The 21,075-nt window shown below is 55.7% G+C and overlaps 1 protein-coding gene and 1 long non-coding RNA gene across 51 annotated transcripts; one reads left to right on the top strand and one right to left on the bottom strand.

Moving 5' to 3' along the window:
- Positions 1-625: 625 nt before the first annotated feature.
- On the top strand, positions 626-19,714 carry ITIH4 (inter-alpha-trypsin inhibitor heavy chain 4). 50 transcript variants are annotated; one of them, XM_077993125.1, is made up of 25 exons: positions 710-857; positions 1,047-1,120; positions 2,075-2,235; positions 4,181-4,285; positions 4,425-4,587; positions 4,727-4,837; positions 5,360-5,488; positions 6,417-6,533; positions 6,807-6,975; positions 7,057-7,182; positions 7,367-7,548; positions 7,628-7,813; positions 10,267-10,406; positions 10,612-10,766; positions 11,086-11,112; positions 11,413-11,463; positions 11,611-11,649; positions 11,887-12,012; positions 12,888-12,950; positions 13,133-13,159; positions 13,248-13,364; positions 14,352-14,526; positions 17,628-17,782; positions 17,905-18,001; positions 18,490-18,700. In XM_077993125.1, exons 3-25 carry the CDS (start codon positions 2,195-2,197, stop codon positions 18,557-18,559), a joined length of 2,571 nt encoding a protein of 856 aa, XP_077849251.1. In that variant the 5' UTR covers positions 710-857; positions 1,047-1,120; positions 2,075-2,194; the 3' UTR covers positions 18,560-18,700. The 50 variants fall into 50 exon arrangements, 28 of the variants coding, with proteins under 28 accessions (XP_028700058.2, XP_014986194.3, XP_077849235.1 ...); XM_077993123.1 differs by having other exon boundaries at positions 11,857-12,012; XM_077993124.1 differs by having other exon boundaries at positions 11,596-11,649.
- Positions 6,059-7,436, bottom strand: LOC144339241 (uncharacterized). Its single transcript, XR_013414064.1, has 3 exons — positions 7,378-7,436; positions 7,035-7,259; positions 6,059-6,168 (listed from the first exon to the last, which is right to left on the bottom strand). It is a non-coding gene; the product is annotated as an uncharacterized LOC144339241 (long non-coding RNA).
- Positions 19,715-21,075: the final 1,361 nt, after the last annotated feature.

Genomic DNA, 21,075 nt, shown 5'->3' with positions numbered 1-21,075 from the left:
CTGTCTTCTGTTCCATGCTCTCCTGTCAATAAACTCCCCACGTGGAGACCTCTGTGCCACAGGATGGGGCAGCTTTATGACTCACTTGTATTGCCTAATTGCCATTCTTGTTTTGGGAGCCTTGCTGGGGTTGAACCTAAAGCCTTGGCTAGATTAATGGCACCCAAACAGCAGCCTGGGACCTCAGGAGACAGAAGGAGGCGCCCCGTGCCAGCACCTCTCACTTCAGAAATACGGCGTATCTGTCCTGACTCTAGATCTTGCCCCACACAGACACCTCCCAGCGTCACTCCATACCTTTGGGCCCTCCCATCAGCCAGTCACACTTGCCTGGTGGCCAAGCCCCCTTCCTCCAGGAAGCCACTAGGGTAGCCCTGTAGCCCTAGTCTTCCCCACCATCCCCGTTTCTCCCCAGGCTGGACTTAACGGAGAGCAGACTGACATCTTCACTGTCAGTTCCCTCCCAGCCCTGTGGAGCTTGGTGGAATGCCTGGTGTGAAGGGTCCTGGTGAAGATTTCGCACCTTTCAGAAGGGGCACCTTCCCCACTCCAACCTGAGCATACCTTTCTTTAGTATACATTCCTGCCCCCAGCCAAGGTCCACGGGACATTCGTCATTTGCTTATCTGAGGCCACTGTGGTTTTTGGCTTGTAGATCCCAATTTCCCAGAACCTGCCCCCATGTGGGTGGGGCAGCAAACAAATTACTAATCCATTCCCCACTTGCTCTCAAGTTCAGAAGCCTCCTGGCAGACACTGGAGCCACGATGAAGCCCCCAGGGCCTGTCCGTACCTGCAGCAGAGTTCTGGTCCTGCTCTCACTGCTGGCCATCCACCAGACCACCACCGCCCAAAAGGTAGCCAGTGTCCACGGGTGTGGCGTGAGCTGGGGGATGAGAGAACGCCTGGGAAGTGGGGAAGAGCCTCCGCATGTGCGAGCGTGTCCGGCGCAAGTGCGTGTGCATCAGTGTGTGTGCCAAAAAATAGTGCAGACCTCCCGCCAGGCACTACCTCAAGGGCCTTACTGGTATTCTCCCACCTAATAGAGGGGATGATCCAATCGCTTCCATTTTGCAAATGAGGAAATACAGTTTTACGAGCCTGGTTCTACCACTTTCTAGTAAGTGACCTCAGGGGAGTGATTTATTCTGTCTATGTCTCAGTTTCCTCATCTGTAAAACAGGGTAATACTAGAACCTATTCAGAGGGTAGTGGTTGTGAAAACCAAACCCGTTGTATCTATTAAGTGCTTAAGACAGTGCCTGTCGCAGAGCAAATACCCAAGCGCATAAACAAGCCACTTGGCACCTCTGTGCCAAACTGCATTCAGGCAGCCGCATGCAGCCGAGCAGAGCTGGTGCGCGTGAGCATGTCGCACACAAGCAGGTAAGAGGTGCCCGCGTGCCCCTCCTCGGGGGACACAGGCCTCAAGGCAAATGGCACATGCTAGGGAGTGCCCTGCGGAAGAGGGGGTGAGTTGGGGAGGGCCCACCGCGGAGCAGAGAGGAAGATTCCCGACTCTTAGAGACCAGACTCTAGTCTACCTCCGAATTCTCCCAGCTCCCAGGGCTTCCTGGTAGGAGACTGGTGGGAGCTTTCCTGTTGCCACAGAGACCAAAGTCTCCAGAAAGCAAAGGACCTGGTCACTGCCCTTTTTCTGGGCAAAGCTAAGCCAGCGTGCAAAGCTCCCTGACCCCACCAGGGCTCTCACCCCTGCCAAAGGCTGTGTGTGATGCCCTCCCAGACACTGGCCCCGGCTGCACCAGCTCTACTACCTGCATGCTTGTTCTTCTCCAAGGGGCGCTCTGGGCCCCTATAGATCAAGAAGGACGTGACCCCTGCCCTGTGGTGCCATAGGGTGGAGAATGAAGCACACAGCTACCTCTTACCTGAGACAAATGTTCACATAGGAGATGCCTCACTGGGTTCAGCCTGAGGCCTGGTCAGTGGCTTAGTCAGACTGGGGGCCAGGGTTTGGTCTGGAGCCAGAGTCAGGGCCGACTCTTGAAGAGTGTCACCCTGAGCTGAGGTGGCATTGAAACCCTGCAACTCCCTTTCTTCTTTGCTGGTCCAGAATGGTATCGACATCTACAGCCTCACCGTGGACTCCAGGGTCTCGTCCCGATTTGCCCACACAGTCGTCACCAGCCGAGTGGTCAATAGGGCCAGTACTGTGCAGGAGGCCACCTTCCAGATGGAGCTGCCCAAGAAAGCCTTCATCACCAACTTCTCCATGTAGGTGTCTTCCCACCTTCCTCCCCTCTCCACACCCCCCAGTGCTATGACTCCATCTGCTCTGTGCCAGCAAACCCTCTTCTTGAAGTGAGGCATGCCAGGGTGTACATCTTCAGGAGTACACCCTGCACGTGGGGGGCACACAGGGAACAGGGACTTGTTCTCAAAGATGCCCCCGTCCTTCCCTCCATCCAGCCATTCATCATCCCTAAGTGTTGTCCAGGTGGCAGGCAGAGAACCACAGCATCTTTGTGGCTTTGCCTTTGAGGAGCACAGACTTGAGGCCTCCTGAAGCCACACCAGGCAAGAGGGAGTCACCGAGATGCACATTCCAGCTCAAAGTACAGAAAACCTCCTAGATCCTTGGCTTCCCCACAGTGGAGAGTGGCTTGAGGAGGATTCTCCTAGTTATGCCCCAAGCTGGGATCCTGCAGAGGACATTTTTGCTCAGGCTGCATGAGAGACACCTGAGGTTTCTCTGAACTCTGTGTGCCAGTGATGGTCCTTACTTTGTCCTCTGCCACCCTCCCCTACCCTTCCCAACTCAGTTTTGTAATGTTTACTAAATGCACCAGGACGCTGTCTGTCCGTTGCTGCCAGGAAAAGCTGTGATTTAGGACAAGAGTAAGGCTTTTCCCAGAAACAGAGAGGGCGATAGTGGGGCAGAGAGGGAGTGTCTCTCATGCAGGGTCCACACTGGGGCCTCTGGAAAACTGCAGTGGGGGCTGGTCTCCTCCCTCAGGCCCCACGCACCCCTCACTCCACAGCAGCCCCTACTTTTCCAAACCCAGAGCCCGGGCCTATGCTGCCCAGCTTGCAGTGCAAGCCCTAGGGGCCGTGTCAGCCTTCGACATGGATGCCAGGGTCAGCAGTTGCCAGGTCCAGGCCCGTTGCATCTGCTGAGAGCCCAGGACTGTCACTTGCATTCTCTGGACCCAGATCCTGTTGCTGCATGAGTTAAGGGAGCAGAGGGCAGGTTCTCTGCTCCCTGACCTGGCCGGGAGCCCCAGCTGGGCATCTGGAGAGATCAAGCACTGCCTACCCAGGAGGAGAAGCGCCGCTGCCCACTCACCGGCCCCATCTGGGGCTGGAGTTAAATTATAACCAGGAAGATCAGGCAGGAGGGACGCATAGTCCTGACATCCTGGCTGCTCCCCCTCCTGCCCACTGCCACACACTCCCACACTTCCATATCACCCACAGATAGAGCAGGTGAAGTTGACCAGGCACATCCCTACTTACCCCACAAGGAGGCTCTGGCGAAGTCATTTTCCTCCCTGAGAAATGTCCTGGGCCATTCTTTCTCAGCCCCCAAAGGATGGCTGCTAGGAGTGTGTCCACACACTCAGGAATCCCGCCCACTAGTTGTCCAAAACCTCCCTCCAGATATGCCAGCCTACCTGCAGGGTGCCTGCCTCTTATGGGAGGGAAGGGGGAGACTGCTGTAGGCCGAAAGGGCTCAGAGCCTTCAGCCCTGCGTCTCCTTCCTCCTCAGTCCTGGCCCCACATGGCTGCACGCAGGGCTGGGAACAAGTGTGGCTCAGAGAGCTCTTGCTGGTGATGAACTGGTTCCCTGGAATGGTCTGTGAAGTGGAAGGGGCAGGTGGGAATGTGGGCCAGTTGGGCCAGACTGGACAGGTGGAGAGAAGGCAGGACTTAGCCCGGCCCTGCCCCTCTGCAGCCTCCCCTTCATCCCGTCTATAAAATGAATGCTTACTGTTACCGTACACACCTCTGGGAGCTAGAGGCCTGGCGCACTTTGCAGAGTGCCCTGTGCAGAGTCTTGTATGCAGTAGGTGCATAATAAATGGCCCCGGGCTCAGGCAAAGATGGGAGTCACTGTGTCAAGAGGCACACCAAGTCCAGAAAGGCTCTCTGGAGGAGGCAGGAGTGGAATGGAACCCTCGCACCAGGCTCTCAACAACTCCCACCCTTCTGCCCCCAGGATCATCGATGGCGTGACCTACCCAGGGATCATCAAGGAGAAGGCCAAAGCCCAGGCGCAGTACAGCGCAGCAGTGGCCAAGGGAAAGAGCGCTGGACTTGTCAAGTGAGCTGGCAGGGGGCAGCTTCAGCAGAGAGGGTCTAAACATAGGCCACCCTGCCTTTGGCCCTTAACCCTGCCCCCACCTCCACCAGCCTTACCCCACCTGTCCTGGAGGGGCAGGCCTGATGCCCTTCTCCCCCAGGGCCACCGGGAGAAACATGGAGCAGTTCCAGGTGTCAGTCAGTGTGGCTCCCAATGCCAAGATCACCTTTGAGCTGGTCTATGAGGAACTGCTCAAGCGGTGTCTGGGGGTGTATGAGCTGCTGCTGAAAGTGCGGCCCCAGCAGCTGGTCAAGCATCTGCAGGTACCTGCTGCTGCCTCTTCCAGGGAGGCCGCCTGCATGACCCTTGCCCTGCTGAGGACGGCCCCTCTTTGCCCCTGGGCCTCGTGTGAGCCCCAGCCCAGGCTCCTGGCTGACCCAGGGACCCACATCTTGCCTCCAGATGGACATTCATATCTTCGAGCCCCAGGGCATCAGCTTCCTGGAGACAGAGAGCACCTTCATGACCAACCAGCTGGTAGACGCCCTCACCACCTCGCAGAATAAGACCAAGGTGGGTCTGTTGTGGTCAGCAGGCAAGGGTACCAAGAACCCTGCCTTCAGGCCAGCCCTATAAGCCTGGATTTCCAGAGAGCTGGATAGGCTCTCCGTCCAGTGAGGTGTGAGCTGGAGAGGCTCTTGAGATCTCTGTGTCCTTGCTGTCATTTGGCAGATGGGAAGGGCAAAGCCTAGAGGACTGTGGTGTCCTCGTATGAGCCCTGAGATCTGTCTGGGAAGGGGTTGGAGAGTAGACTGATGTGAGGGTCCTGGGGCCAAGTGGAGAGGAGGAGATGGTGGGACTGCACATATCCTGGAACAGCCTCTGCTTGCACAACTCCAGGAACAGGGCGCTCATCACACCCCTCCCGTATGTGAAAGCGGTCCATCAATAACGCAGCCTGAAAGGAGGTGCCCTGGAATACGGACCCAAGGCTACATCCTGGAATTCTCATTTCCCAATATATGGACTGGGTAGAGGGTGTTGTTGGCCTGGCTTTGCTATTCCTCCCAACTTCAGCCCAGATTATTCCTCCAGGCTCACATCCAGTTCAAGCCAACGCTCTCCCAGCAGCAAAAGTCCCCAGAGCAGCAAGAAACAGTCCTGGACGGCCACCTCATCATCCGCTATGATGTGGACCGGGCCGTCTCCGGGGGCACCATTCAGGTGGGTGGACTCCAGGCAAGAGCAGAGCAGCCTGCAGGTCTGTCCACCTGCAAGGGCCTGAGCTTGGGTGTTTTAGAAGAGGAAAAGAACCACCCTTACTTAGCAGTGTGCACCAGGGACCGGCACAGACAGAAAACACGTGATTTAGTTGTGTTGTCCCTGAAACTATTCCCTTTCCCAGGCAGAAAAGGTTTGTTTCTGAGAAGATCTGCCCTGTGGGGTTTCCCTCTTTGCCTCTGCTGCTGGGAGGCTCACAACTCAGTTTTACGCACATTTGCAGTAGTTTCTTTCACACTTGTTTCTGGCATTATTATTGTTGTTGTATTTTGGTGCAATCATGGCTCACTGCACCTTCAAACTCCCAGGTTCAAAAGATCCTCCTGCCTCAGCCTCCCTAGTAGCTGGGACTACAGGCATGCAACACCACACCTGGCTAATTTTTTTTTTTTTTTTTCGATAGAGACAAGGTTCCCCGGGCTTGTGTTGAATTCCTGGGCTCAAGTGATCCTCCCCCCTAAGCCTCCCAAAGTGCTGGAATTACAGGCGTGATTCACCACACCCAGCCATTTCTGCCATTGTTATTATAATTCCCTTTTACTCCATGGTTTTGAAGTCTTCCGTCTTTTCATGGTTGTCAGGTTTATGATGTCTGAACTTTTTAGTATAAGCCATCTGAAATGCTAAAACAAATAGAAGGAAAAGTTGCAGGGAGAGTTCTAGTAGGCTATGCATGAGCAGGGAAGGCTTCTACAAGAAAGGGGCTGGTCTGAGCCCTGAAAGAGGGCAAGGTTTGGGGGAGGTTAGCAGTGGGATGCAAATGGGATTGGAACAGAGCACAGAAACCCAAGAATTTGGGGTAAGGGGGCTGAATGGGGATAGGGCACGATCATAGCCCTGATGGCCTGGGTGGGTCTTACTCTGGTCACAGATCGAGAATGGCTACTTTGTACACTACTTTGCCCCCGAGGGCCTAACCACAATGCCCAAGAATGTGGTCTTTGTCATTGACAAGAGCGGCTCCATGAGTGGCAGGAAAATCCAACAGGTAGGTCCTGTGGCCCAGAACAGGGCCCTGAGAACTCCCAGGCCCTTCACGCTATCAGCTATGGTCCGACAGGCAGACCCCCTTCCTTCACCTTTTGGCGCCGTGGGGCAGGTGGCTCTCAGGAGCCAAGGTTGGCCAGAGCCTAGGGCAGCCCCTGTTCCTAGAGCCGATACCATGACCTCACGCCTGAGACAGGAGTCCAAGGATGCCAGCCCAAGGGCACACGAGCCCTCAGGGAGCCCTTCTGAAGCAGTATTCCCTCTCCCTGACCAGACCCGGGAAGCCCTAATCAAGATCCTGGATGACCTCAGCCCCAGAGACCAGTTCAACCTCATCATCTTCAGTACAGAAGCAACTCAGTGGAGGCCATCACTGGTGCCAGCCTCAGCTGAGAACGTGAACGAGGCCAGGAGCTTCGCTGCCGGCATCCAGGCCCTGGGAGGTAAGTTCTTCTGTGGCCCTGCAGGGTGGGGGCTTCCAGGGCTCCTGGCTGGGGGCCACCTTGAGAGTGTGTGCTCCTCAGGGACCAACATCAATGAGGCGATGCTGGTGGCTGTGCAGTTGCTGGACAGCAGCAACCAGGAGGAGCGGCTGCCCGACGGGAGCGTCTCGCTCATCATCCTGCTCACCGATGGCGACCCCACCGTGGGTGAGGGCCCTGCCTGCGACTCCAGGACACGCTGCATGGGGAGGCGGCTGGGGCTGCACCTGGGCTTGCTGTGGGACCTGGGCAGGGAGAGGGGGTCACTGAGGCCCCTCGGCTCTGAGGTTCCAGAACTATTCATCGAGCAAATCACTGTTTTCTCACCCTCATCCCAAACCCCTGGGTCCAGGGGAGACTAACCCCAGGAGCATCCAGAAAAACGTGCGGGAAGCTGTAAGTGGCCGGTACAGCCTCTTTTGCTTGGGCTTCGGCTTCGACGTCAGCTATGCCTTCCTAGAGAAGCTGGCACTGGACAACGGTGGCCTGGCCCGGCGCATCCATGAGGACTCGGACTCTGCCCTGCAGCTCCAGGTGCCAGCATGCCCCAGGTGGGCTGCACAGAGAAGTGGGCAGACCCAGCCTGGCCTTTATGACACCCCCAACTCTGCAGGACTTCTACCAGGAAGTGGCCAACCCACTGCTGACAGCAGTGACCTTCGAGTACCCAAGCAATGCCGTGGAGGAGATCACTCAGAACAACTTCCGGCTCCTCTTCAAGGGCTCAGAGATGGTGGTGGCTGGGAAGCTCCAGGCCCAGGGGCCTGATGTGCTCACAGCCACAGTCAGTGGGAAGCTGGTGAGTGTGGCCAAAGCCACCCTGGAGGGGAAGGGCAGCCTCCACCTCTGCATCCGGAGGGGCTGGGCTCCAATCCCAGACCTGCCCCACTCCAGCTTTCCCCTCTGCTGCCTGTGGATGACACAGGGGCATGGCAAGGATTCAATGAGAAAATGGAGTGATTCTCATGAGACCACCTGTGCTGTGCCCAGCACATACAGGCCCTCAGCAACAGGTGTGTGCACCCGTGAGCACAGGTGAGGGCAGGGATTCCTCCCTAGTTGTCATCCCCTCCTGTCCTGGTACCAGCCCTCTCAGGTTGCAGTTGGACAGGGGAGGGCTGCTCCTATTTCACAGATGAGCAGACTGAGCTCCAGGCAGGGCAGACAGCTTGCCCTGGGCCCCACTGCAACCAGGCCAAGAGCCCAGCTTGCTACGTGGCACCCTGTCCTTGCCCAGCCTTCCCTGCCTCCTTCCAGGGACCCCCTGTCATTCCACAAAGAGAAACTGAGCACCAGCCCTGCGGCAGGGCCTTCTTCAGCCCCTGGGGTGCAGCGGTGAATGAGGTTGACCCCTCCGTGCCCTCATAGGAGAGACAGCCCAAGGACATGTCATCACACAAACAAGCTACAGGCTGGGATCTAACCCCGGACTCAGGGGAGCAGCACTAGGAGCCCCAGCCTGGCCTGGGGATCAGGGAGGGTTTTCTGGAGGAAGCCCAGCAGAGACTAAGGGATAAGTAGGAGGTGGGAAGAGTCCAGATGGGGCAATGGAGGAATATGTTAGGCCCCTGTGGCATGAGGGCAGCGAGTGTGAAGAGAATAGCAGTGGGCGTTGGGGGCCCATGGCCTTGTCTCAGGACAAGTCCCCAAGTGTCATGACTGTTGGTACAGGCTGTGTGGCCACCCTGCCTGGCTTCAAACCCAGCTCTGCCACCTCCCAGATGGGAGACATGGAGAAGTCACTTAATCTCCATGTACCGCAGTTTCCTCCTATGTAAACATGGGAATAAGTCACTGCCCCCTCAGAAAGCCACTGTGATTGATGTCCAGTGTAAGCACACCATACATGTCAGCAGCTGATTTAGATTGGAGGCCATGGGTTCCCACAGTGCAGAACCCAAGGTGGTTCCGGAGAGTTCACAGACAGACATGGCTTTGTTTTAGTAGTTATTTACTTATTTTCATGTGTATTCTGAAAAATATGACCTGAACCTCAGACCTAAGTTTTTGTTTTTTGTTTTTTTTTTTTTCTTTGAGACAGAGGCTCGCTCTGTCGCCCAGGCTGGAGTGTGGTGGTGCGATCTCGGCTCACTGCAAGCTCCACCTCCCGTGTTTACGCCATTCTCCTGCCTCAGCCTCCCGAGTAGCTGGGACTACAGGTGCCCGCCACCTCGCCCGGCTAGTTTTTTTTTTGTATTTTTAGTAGAGACGGGGCTTCACCATGTTAGCCAGGATGGTCTTGATCTCCTGACCTCGTGATCCGCCCACCTTGGTCTCCCAGAGTGCTGGGATTACAGGCGTGAGCCACCGCGCCTGGCCCCGATCCAAGATTTTATGGGTATAAAGCCAAGTAAAAATTGTTAGCCTACTTAAAGTTCATTTAAGGAAAAATATCAATTAAGTAGCTGTATGTGTGGATGGGGCAAAATCCATGCAGGTGGCCTGTGTGTGCCGAAGCTGTGGAAAGCCAGCCAGGGTGAGAGACAGGCTGTTCCAGTGGGAGTAGAGGCACAGGTCTGATCCACATTGTGAAAAGGTCTCCTGACCACTCGGTGAGCTCTGGTAGGAGAGGCCTGGGATTCCTCTGCCTTAGAAGCCCATTTCCCAGGCAGCGAGCTGGGTCAGTCTGAGACCACAGGCCCCTCCCTGAGGGAGGAGGGAGCGGGTTCACACAGAGCTTGGGTGCACGCTTCCCTGTCATGGTCCCACAGTGGCCAGCCGCAGAGGGGCCTGTTTCCACAGGGACAGCCGTTGGGGTGGATGGAGCCCCAGACCCAGAGCCACGACATCTGCCTTCTGTTCTCAACTCTGCCTCTGAGCCCCGGGAAGGTTCTTCCCTCCCTGTCCCTTTCCCCCACCTTTGGGGTAAGGGCAGGCTGTAGCTAGGGACCCTTCCTGCTCCACACTTCACTTGCAAATCCTTCCTGCTGCTGTTTCTACACTGGCCTGAGGTTCCCATCCCTTTCTTCCAGAGGTTTGGCTGATCTGAGTCCTGGCGCCGTGCCTGCCTTGTTGTACCTGGGCTACTTTGTTACCTTTTATCTTCACCTCCGTCTCATCCCTGTATGCTCTGTGACTGAGCCCCTTGCACCCCTAAGCCCCCTCCTTACCCCCACTCAAAGGAAATGCGGTCCCCACAGTCAGTGTGTGGGACCTGCCTCAGCTCCAATCATGGAAGAGCTCGGAAGTGCCAGGCCAGATGCAGATGTCCGGCCCTCACTGTTCCTGCCCTGGCTGGGCCCCTCTTTCCAGCCTACGCAGGACATCACTTTTCAAACCGAGTCCAGCGTGGCAGAGCAGGAAGCAGAGTTCCAGAGCCCCAAGTATATCTTCCACAACTTCATGGAGAGGCTCTGGGCATACCTGACTATCCAGCAGCTGCTGGAGCAGATGTGAGTGCATCAGCACCTCCCTAAGCCTGTCGGTAGGGGGCAGGCACCGGTGGCACGGGACAGCACCTAAGCATGGAGAGAGGGGGGTCTTGGTATCATGTCCAAGCTCCAGATTCTCCCAGAGGGACCTCCCTAGAAGGGGCTGGATGGAAAATCTGTTCCCGAATTCAGGGACCTCCTGAGTTCTGATGTCCTTCACCTACAGTGTCTCCGCATCTGACGCTGATCAGCAGGCCCTCCGGACCCGAGCGCTGAATTTATCGCTTGCCTACAGCTTTGTCACACCTCTCACATCTATGGTAGTCACCAAACCCGAAGACCAAGAGCAGTCTCAAGTTGCTGAGAAGCCCGTGGAAGGCGGTGGGTGTGGGGTTGAGATCTCAGCCTCCCAGGTAGCAGAGTTTGGACCCAGCATTCTCCCGACTCTTCCCTGCATCCTGACCAAGACCCCAACCGTGCCCCCAACAGACTCCCCCTGGGAGATTCAGCCTATTCACTGATGAGGAAAGTGAAGCCGGGTCTCCTATCTCCCCAAATTCATTGCACCTACGATATAGTCCAGGATTGGGTAGCAAGATAAAACACAAGCGCTTTGAATTGATGGAAACCACCCTGACAGTGTCTGTCTGTGTCTCTGTCTGTCTGTCTGTCTGTCTCTCTCTCTCTTTGTTTTATCCAGAAAGTAGAAACAGGAACGTCCACTCAGGTAAGCAGCGAACATCCTCAAAGGCTGTGCTGGGTGGTGGTCTGCTAACACAGCGTCCAGGGCGCCAGCCCTGTGAGGTTACTGGCCAGGGCCCAGGTCCGCCCAGGCCTCTCCAGCCCAGCCCTGCTGCCGGGAGGCGGCATAGTCTGACCCAGCACGCTGGTGCATTTAGTCACCTGTGCATTCAAATATTGGCTGCTCCTCCGGCCCTGTCCGCAGCACTGGGAATACAGTCCCCATCCAAGTGGGGCCACAGGAAGGTGGGTGCAAGATGCAAACCCAGGTCCCACTGATTTCCAGGTTCCACTTTCTTCAGATATTATCTCCAGGGAGCAAAAATGCCAAAACCAGGTGACAAAGTAGGAGGTGGGGGGAGGGGAGATTGACAGATTGGGCTCGGTCCTGGCTATGGAGGGGAGTGCCTTGCCCAGCTCCTCTGGCTGGTGACAGCCCTCGGGCCTCAGTTCAGTTGTATCTGATTAGGACTTGACCACACAGAGGCTTCCTTTTCTCCAAGAAGAGGATTGAGTAGACAAGGTAGTTTGAGGGGTTCTGCCACATCCCCGGGGGGGTGGAGTTTGAGGGGGGGTCCATTGTTGTTCCAGCATTGATTATCTCCCAGCTGTGGGGGGAGAGGCTCCCTGAGTTGGCCGGGTGTGGGGAGAGGGGACGTAGTTGCCCTCTCCGCACCCACTCGTGGGTGGATCTGAAGCCCTGACTGTGAGGACCCACACCCCACCTCAGAGAAGACTGCATCTGTCAACTTCTCCAAAGCTGGAGCTGCTGGCTCCCTGTTGAATTTCGGACCCGGGGTTCTCAGCTCGGGGCAACTTGGACCCCCAGGACCTCCTGATGCTCCTGACCATGCTGCTCTCCATCCCTTCCGCCGTCTGGCCATCTGTAAGCCGCCTTCCAGTCCTGTGAGGGCCTCAGTTTCCTCATGGTGGTCCTTGAGCCTGCCCCACAGAGGGGGTGGGGGTAAAGCACGCACTGCAGGCCAGGCCAGGGATGGCTGACGAGGGCACGATGTGAAGTAATTGTGGGTCAGTTCAACCTGGGATCATTTACTGGGGCCGGCGGGGGGGGGAGTGCATTTCCTAAGGAGGCTGTCCTCACCTTCCCAGCTCTCTGCAGCTGCCCCATGCCCAGTCCTCAGCGTCTCATCTCAGGTGTGAGCTCTCCCAGGTCCTTCAGCTGCCCTGAGGTTGTCAGACCACAGGCTGTGACGGAGCAGCCTCTCCCACACTCCTTGTTCAGAGGGGACCCTAGGCCCTAAGAGGGGCAGGGACTGGCCAAGTGTGCACGTCACAGCGCTCTTTGGAGCAGTCCTTGCCAGCTTCTTCCCTCTGAAGGCCCCTCTCCCCACTACCCCTTGTACGGACATCAGGCCTCCCCTCCCCAAGGCAGGACTTCACCTGTCCTTTACTTTCACTGAGTAGGATCCACTATACTCTAGAGGCTGACTCATGAGGAAACCTTCTAGGAAGGGAGGGCTTCCTCCGTTCAGAAAGTCAACAGAGGTCCCTTGAACAGTTTCTGATCCCCAAATCTGCACTCGAACACAGCTGCAGAGCCAGGCTGGACCTATCCCTGACAGCATGCTCTTCTGTTTGAAAATCTCCCATGACAAAGGCCATTCTAGGTGGCGCATATGTGTGGCAGGATGGGGGCTGCAGCTTGGAGGCGGCGGTGGCTGTGCCGCTGGTTGCTCGCCTCCTGACGGTCTCCCTGCTCCCTTTCTGTTCCTGATGTTCCTGCCCTGATGCCTGCTTCAGCACCACCAGCCACCTCAAATCCTGATCCAGCTGTGTCTCATGTCACGAATACCAAAATCAAAGGTGCTCCCAAGACCAGAGGCCCTGTCCTAACAGGGGGATCCTGGGAGGGGAGTGACCTGTCACGTGAGCGTCTTGATGTTGAAGTAGAGAGGGAACCCGGCCACACCTAGTCACTACTCCTTCCCTCAACCTCCCACTCCTCAGGAAGGGGCTGCCTAAACCCAGACTTTTTCTTCTTTTAGAAGCAACCATGACAGCCCAAACCCCAGGTAAGTTCCCAACCCCCTGGGCCCCCTTCCACATCCTTGCCCCTAGCCTGCCCTTCCTGCTCCAGGAGCCGTGCCCCGGCTGTCCCAGCCCCCATACAGGCTCCCTCCGCCATCCTGCCACTGCCTGGGCAAAGCGTGGAGCAGCTCTGTGTGGACCCCAGACATCACCAGGGGCCAATGAACCTGCTCTCAGACCCTGAGCAAGGTGAGAGGGGGCACACCCAGAGAGACCCAGACACCATGACACACACCCACCACCTGCCCACAGAGACACACACAGTGCGTGCAGGCTGGCCCCACGCAGGCCCCTCCCAGATCATAGCATGGTCCTGCCTCCAAGCCCCGGCATGGGCACACACTCACACAGCCACCCCAGGGACCTTCCACTGGGCACCTTGTGTGCAGGTGTGGGTGGCCTAGGCACAGATAAGCATGGCAGCCATGTGGAGGTGAGCCTAGAGGAGGAGCCAGGGTGGGGCAAGGGTCCAGGGAGCTTCCTGGGGTCGCATAGGGATGGCAGGGCCCTGGCAGGCACGCAGAGACCAGCATGAGGATGTTCCAGATGGAGGAGTTAGTGCCTGCAGATACAGAGCCCCAAAAGATGAGACCCTAGAAGGTGTGGATGAGAATGGCAGGAAGAGACAGGGGTGCTGGCTGGGCCCTGCCCCTTCAATCCTGAACCAGACGTGGAGACACACTCCACTCAGCGATGCTCACCCCCCCTCCGCCCAGCCCCGCTCAAAGCCAAAGGACATCCACGGCTTTCTCATTCCTCAGATGCATGTGGTCTCCCACTTCCTCACTCAGCCCTGGGAGTATCTTTCCTGAGGGTAGGCAGCACCGATTCTCCATCTTACCCTTGGCTGCAGCATCTAGCTCAGGGCCAGGCGCTCCATAGGCCGTTCTGAAGGCTTGTGGACTGGAGACAAGTTAATTCTCAAAGGCCTCATCTGAGGGTGGCCATCGCTGAGGATTTAGGGGCCCCTCCAAAGCCATAGACACCAGGGCTGAGTGGAGAGATTGTGGAGCCAGCCCCCAGTGTGAAGGAGTGCTGGGAAAGGGACGCCCCTCCTGATGAGGGAGGGAGCTGCCGCGGAACTCCAGGGGCTGTGATCAGGGAGGACTCCCTGTGCAGGTCGGTGTCAGCCCTGGCTGGGGCCCAACTTTGACCTCTCTGATTTGGTCTTCCCAGGGGTTGAGGTGACTGGCCAGTATGAGAGGGAGAAGGCTGGGTTCTCATGGATCGAAGTGACCTTCAAGAACCCTCCGGTCCGGGTTCATGCATCCCCTGAACACGTGGTGGTAACTCGGAACCGAAAAAGCTCTGAGTACAAGTGGAAGGAGACGCTGTTCTCAGTGATGCCCGGGTAAGGCCCAGGCTGGAGCCCGGGGCCAGGGGTTGCCCTTTCAGGCTACAGTGGCTGATGATGGTACCAGCAGGTGGCCTGAAGCCATGGACCCAAGAATGGAGTGGCTACACTCACAGGAGGTGCAAAGAGACAAGAGCCCTGCCGCATACCCCTGCAGTTCCAGAGGGCACTGAGGAGTTGTCCTGGGGACCTAACCCAGGTCGCTATCCCATGCAGGAGACAGTGTGGTTTGGAGCTAGCTCTGCTGCTCATCCTTTGTGACCTTGGGCAGGCAGCTTAGTTCCTCTGAGCCTCAATTTCTTCACTAATAACCAGTAATCATCATCCTGGCCCAGTCAGAAGGCTGAGGGGAGAACCCAGTGAGAGAGTGTAGTTGGGAGCACTTTGCCATCAGATGATGCAGTGCCCCCCAGGCACCCCACAGCATGGCGCTGTCTACGTAGTGACGTGATATTCTGATGACAGTAGTGAGAAGCTAGAGAGCACTGTTGACAGCAGGTTACCAGCATTCTCTTTAGCATATCCTTGGAGCTTTGCTAAGGAGACACAAGTCAGTGGCCTCAAATACTGAGCAGCTGGTGAATAATGGAGGCAAAAAGGCCACTTCTTCTGGGTGGGGGAGCTCACTGCTTCACAGTGGCCGTCCAGGGACAGTCTTCCAGTTTTGCAGATCGCGAGGGGCCTCGGGGAAGGGCTGAGGCCCTGGTCCTCCATGGGCAGTGGCCTCCGAACCCCCGGCCTGTGTCATAGCTCACCCTTTTCCAAGTGTGGAGAGCCTTGTCCAGCCCTGCCTCACCCAGCTCTCCTCGGGAACTCCCTTGCATTTGACAGATGAGTGCACATCCAGCTAATCCAAGGTCTCACCCAAAAACCTTCCCAAGTTCATAAAAGATCTAGGCCCAGAGTGGTGGCTCACGCCTATAATCCCAGCACTTTGGGAGGCTGAGGTGGGTGGATTGCCTGAGCTCAGGAGTTTGAGACCAGCCTGGGAAACACGGTGAAACCCCATCTCTACTAAAATACAAAACATTAGCCAGGCATGGCAGCATGCACCTGTAATCCTAGCTACTTGGGAGGCCGAGACAGGACAATCACTTGAACCTGGGAGGTGGAGGTTGCAGTGAGCCGAGATCATGCCATTGCACTCCAGCCTGGGCGACAGAGTGAGACTCCATCTCAAAAATAAAATAAAAGATCTAAAAGTTGGCCAGGCACGGTGGCTCATGCCACCCAACACAAGTGTAATCCCAACACTCTGTGAGGCCGAGGTGGGTGGATCACTTAAGGCCAGGAGTTTGAGACCAGCCTGGCCAACATAGTGAAACCCCGTCTCTACTAAAAATACAAAAACTAGCCAGGTGTGGTGGTGGGCACCTGTAATCCCAGCTACTCAGGAGGCTGAGAATTGCTTGAACCTGGGAGACGGAGGATGTAGTAAGCTAAGTTAATACCACTGCACTCCAGCCTGGGCGACAGAGTAAGACCCTGTCTCCAAAAAAAAAAAAAAGAAAAAAAAATCTAAAATTCCTTGCTATCTGGTAGATTCACTAAAATCAATAGCATTTTTATGCCTAGAAAATGAAATAGAAGTAAAATCCTATTAATTATGGGGAGAGAGTGTCCAAATACTTTCATGAGCTACAGAAGACATAAAGAAGAATAGGTGGCCGGGTGCCGTGGCTCATGCCTGTAATCCCAGCACTTTGGGAGGCTGAGGCAGGAGGATCACAAGGTCAGGAGACTGAGACCATCCTGGCGAACACTGTGAAACCCTGTCTCTACTAAAAATACAAAAAAATTAGCTGGGCAGGGGAATGGCATGAACCTGGAGGGCAGAACTTGCAGTGAGTGGAGATCACTCCACTGTATTCAAGCCTGGGCAACAGAGCGAGACTCCATCTCAAAAAAAAAGAAAAAAGAAAAATAGGCCGGGCGCAGTGGCTCCTGCCTGTAATCCCAGCACTTTGGGAGGCCGAGGCAGGTGGATCACCTCAGGTCAGGAATTGGAGACCAACTTGGCCAACATGGCGAAACCCCGTCTCTACTAAAAATACAAAAATTAGCCGGGTGTGGTGGCGGCACATGCCTGTAATCCCAGCTACTCAGGAGGCTGAGGCAGGAGAATCGCTTGAACCCAGGAGGTGGAGGTTGCAGTGAGCTGAGATCACGCCACTGCACTCCAGCCTGGGTGACAAAGCAAGACTCTGTCTCAAAAAAAAAAAAAAAAACCCCACATGTTTTAGATTGAATTGAAACAACAGGACAGTATATGTTTAGGGAAAATTTGTTTAAAATAACCTCTGAGTAACAGCAGGGTCTTATTTAACATGCTTAAAGGAACCTAACATTCATGAGAACACCAAAAAGGCAAGAATTTCAAGGGTTATTTCAACTAAAAAAATGAGAAGACAGAATGAGAAGAGGCCTACCCTTTAGACATTAAACACATGATCAAACACGGGTCATCCAAAGAGAGTGCACCAGCAGCAGAACAAAAGGGACAGAGTGGATGCATCAGAGAAACTCCTTCAATCATATAAAACTAATTTATGAGAAAGTGAATTTAAGAAAACCAGAGGCCGGGTGCGGTGGCTCACGCCTGTGATTCCAGCACCATGGGAGGCTGAGGCTGGCAGATTGCTTCAGCTCAGGAGTTCGAGACCAGCCTGGGCAACATGGTGAAACCCTGTGTCTCTTAAAAATAAAACAAATTAGCTGGGCATGGTGGCATGTACCTGCAGTACCAGCTGCTTGAGAGGCAGAGGTGGGAGAATCACTTGAGCCGAGGAGGCACAGGGGGCAGTGAGCTGAGATCACACCACTGCACTGCAGCCTGGGGGACAGAGTGAGACCCTGTCCCCGCCCCCACAAAAAAGAGAAAGAAAAGAAGTGCTGGGGAAACCGGACATCATTAGGTTAACTTTGGTCCTATTTTACCAATGAGGAAACGGAAACCCAGATTTAAGGGCCTTCCCACCCAAGGCCACTCCATGACTTCCTGGACAAGAGGGGAAGCCCAGCCCACTCCCCACCCTGACTGCTGAGGCTCCGAGCACACGTCTCTACCTTCCCGCTCAAGACGCTGGGTCTTTCCACAGCCTGAAGATGACCATGGACAAGACGGGCCTCCTGCTGCTCAGTGACCCAGACAAAGTGACCATCGGCCTGTTGTCCTGGGATGGCCGTGGGGAGGGGCTCCGGCTGCTTCTGCGCGACACTGGCCGCTTCTCCAGCCACGTTGGCGGGTCCCTTGGTACTGTGCCCGGCCTTCCTCAGAAACCAGCTGTGCCCGGGAATAGGCGGTGCCCTCCCCTGCACGCGCCTCCCAGGCTCCCTCTGTCTCTCACCCTTACTGACCCACCCTTTGTATCTCAGGCCAGTTTTACCAGGAGGTGCTCTGGGGATCTCCAGCAGCATCAGATGACAGTAGGCGCACGCTGAGGGTTCAGGGCAGTGACTACTCTGCCACCAGGTGACTTGGCACAAGCAGACCGCTGAGCCTGGCTGGGGTGGGGTGGGGACTGGGAGGCCAGGAGCCAGCCTCTCCAGGGCCCCACTCCTGTCCTTGCCCAGGAACTAGACACAGTCCGGTGGAAGGTTGATGCTGTAGACGTGTCTAAGCCAGCTTTCAGTGACCCCACAAAAGATGGATGGGCTTCTCAGACCCACAGAAAGCACATGGGCCCTGAGATCCCTGGGGTTGGTTGGGGACGGTAGGAACCTCTCCCTGTCCACACCCTGAGCTCCCAGAGCCCTGAACGCTGGAGACCACACGTACTGACTTCTCTAGAGCAGGCTCTGGGTGACTGGGCCTCGTTCGCCTGTGCTGGAGGGAATTCTAGAGGGACCCCAGGACTCCCTACCCTCCATGTTCCTGTCCCCAGCTGTCTCCCTCCTTTCCCACCACACCTGAGATTTGCTGACCACATGCCTATCTGTCTGTCTGTCTTTCCATTTCAGAGAGCGCAGGCTGGATTACCAGGAGGGAGCCCCGGGAGTGGAGATTTCCTGCTGGTCTGTGGAGCTGTAGTTCTGATGGAAGGAGCTGTGTCCAGCCTGTACGCTTGGCTGCCCCCTTGCAACTGCAGGGCCGCTTCTGGGGCCTGGACCACCATGGGGGGGAAAAGGTCCCACTCATTACAAATAAAGAAAGGTGGTGTGAGCCCGGGAAGTGGGTGTCTCTGGTTCCCTGTGGCCAAACCCTAGGGCCTCAGCCTTGCATCCTGAACCTTTAGCATCATCGAACACTGAAGCTTCCACTGTCAGCTCTCAAGGGCCCATGGCCAGGAGGGCGCATGCTGAACTTTCAGTCCAGCCCCTTCACTTTACAAACAAGGAAACTGAGCTCTAACCACCCATTTGAGATGTCACTCCCGCCCCCAGCTAGGGGCCCAGGGCTGGAAGCATTCTCCAGGAGCAGAGGTTCAGTCTTGACTACAAAAAAAAAGAGTGAACGGGGTTGGAATTCTTTCTAGTCCAGCTCCTAAACTTTCTCAGTGAGCTTTTGGAGCTCTCTGCAATGAGATTTGCTTTACACAATCTGATTTTCACAGCTGTGCTGAGGAGCAGACCTGTCTGCTCGTTGTCTTGTAAGGAAGCACCGAGTCTTCGAAGGAGACACAGAGGCGAGGCCCCAGGTGCAGCAGGGAAATAGGCCTGTTCCCAGGAACCTCTCGTCTAATGGGGCTGATCTGGGTCCCAACTCTAAATCCTGTGCTGTTGAGGGTCTCCTTCCCTGTTCTTGCCCCAGAGTTAGGCACCCCAAAGATTCCACCAATTCCTGTATGGGCAACGTATACTTTAAAAAATTTATGGCTGGGTGTAGTGGCTCACACCTGTAATCCCAGCACTTTGAGAGGCCAAGGCGGGAGGATCGATTGAGTCCAGGAATTTGAGACCAACCCGGGCAACATGATGAAACTCCATCTCTACAAAAAATACAAGTTAGCTGGCATGGTGGTACATGCCTGTAGTCCCAGCTACTTGGGAGACTGAGGTTGGAGGATTGCTTGAGCCTGGGAGGTCATGGCTGCAAAGAGCTGTGATTATGCCACTGCATTCCAGTCTGGGCAGCAGAGCAAGACCCTGTGTCAGAGAAGAAACAAAAATTACTATTACCCCACCTACTTCTGAAAAAAGGATATGAGTCTATGGCTCACCAATAAAAAGCTTAAAGAGAATAAAACCAAAATCTATGAGTGTACGGGTAAAAGAGCCAAGCAGGATTGTGAACTCAGGGACATCAGGGTAGGGGAAGCTGCAGCAGTGACGGAGCACAGGGCTTTGCTGTGAGCTTCCTGGAAGTCAAGGTAAAGCAGAAACTGAGCTCATTTGCTTGCTAAAAACACCAGACATCAGGGAAACGTCCTTTCTCAGCTCTTGAGCTAGAAGAGGGTATTTGCTCAATGGGTCTTTCTAAAAGGGTCAAAGTACAGGCTGGTGAGAGGGGTCACCAGCGGCACAGAAACGCTCCCCCCTGCATTGCTGCCTCCCCATCGAGCCTCCTTGGCAGATAGGCAGCTCAGGCAGAGTCGCTTTGTAAAGGTTGTTCCAGGGGGCTCAGGCCAGGGCTGTGTGACATGACAGCAGCTCAGGGGGATTTGCTGTGGGGCTAGCCCTGTCGTACAGGGATGAGAGAGGTGTGCCACCCCAAGCTCACCCTCTGGGACATGACCCCCTGGACTGGCTGCTGAATTTGTGCAACAGCAGAGGAGTCACAGTTGATTTTCTGGCACTGCCAGCACCTGCAGGGCAGGTGTTCTCTGTGACAGTTGAAAATAGGCCCATGCTCTTCACTCTTTCATCCAGCAAGTGCTTTCCAGCTTGGACCAGGCCCTGACTGAGTACTGTGGGCACACTGGGCACCATGGCACACGCAATGCCTGTGGTGGTAACTGCCCCCCAGAAAATAACCAGGTGCTGTGGGAGCCCAGAGGGAGACATGGGGATGATCAGGAAGCCTGGGGGTGGCAGGGAAGGCTTCCTGGAGGCAATGTGGGGGCTGAGATTTGAAAAATGGAGAGAAGTTAGCCTAGTGGAAAAGGAGGGCAAGGACACCAGGTGGTAGGAACAGCATGCGTCCAGGCCTGGAGCCAGGACACTGTGTGCTAAGTTTGGGGAAGATGACGGAAGGAGATGCTGTGGGATGAGGTGGAAGGAGAGGGGGGCCAGCACAGGTGGTGCACACCTCACCACAGAGCATGGCTTCTACCCTGAAAGGGGACGGAGGGCCGAACAGGGACAGGAGGGACCAGGGTGACGTGGAATGGGGAGAAGGCAGAGTCTACCTAGCTTCTGCCTGCATAGATGGCCTCCTGGCCTATGGGTTAAGCGTAGCCGACTCCTGCCTCCCAACCTGTTCACGTGACTGCTACTGGAGCTGTCTTCCTGGAGACACCTGAGGAGGACCAGAAACCATAACGAGGACGCCTTTTCACACCCTTCGCCTGGCAGGATCCTTCTCCCCATTTCATAGATGTGGAAACTGACCTCAAGATGACTGTTTTAAAGCTATGTGGGCCGGGGGCAGTGGCTCACACCTATAAC

Source organism: Macaca mulatta, chromosome 2 (assembly GCF_049350105.2).
Source record: "Macaca mulatta isolate MMU2019108-1 chromosome 2, T2T-MMU8v2.0, whole genome shotgun sequence".
In the NCBI taxonomy this organism is placed as follows: domain Eukaryota; kingdom Metazoa; phylum Chordata; class Mammalia; order Primates; family Cercopithecidae; genus Macaca; species Macaca mulatta.
The sequence above is the reverse complement of the archived record's forward strand: the minus strand, read 5'-3'. Positions and strand labels throughout refer to the sequence as shown.

Coding starts and splice junctions, on each gene's coding strand:
- ITIH4 (XM_028844225.2), top strand. CDS start 768: ATGAAGCCCCCAGGGCCTGTCCGTACCTGCAGCAGAGTTCTGGTCCTG. Junction 7,814..10,266: donor CCACAGTCAGTGGGAAGCTG/GTGAGTGTGGCC, acceptor CCCTCTTTCCAG/CCTACGCAGGACATCACTTT. Junction 13,365..14,351: donor GCTCTCAGACCCTGAGCAAG/GTGAGAGGGGGC, acceptor TGGTCTTCCCAG/GGGTTGAGGTGACTGGCCAG.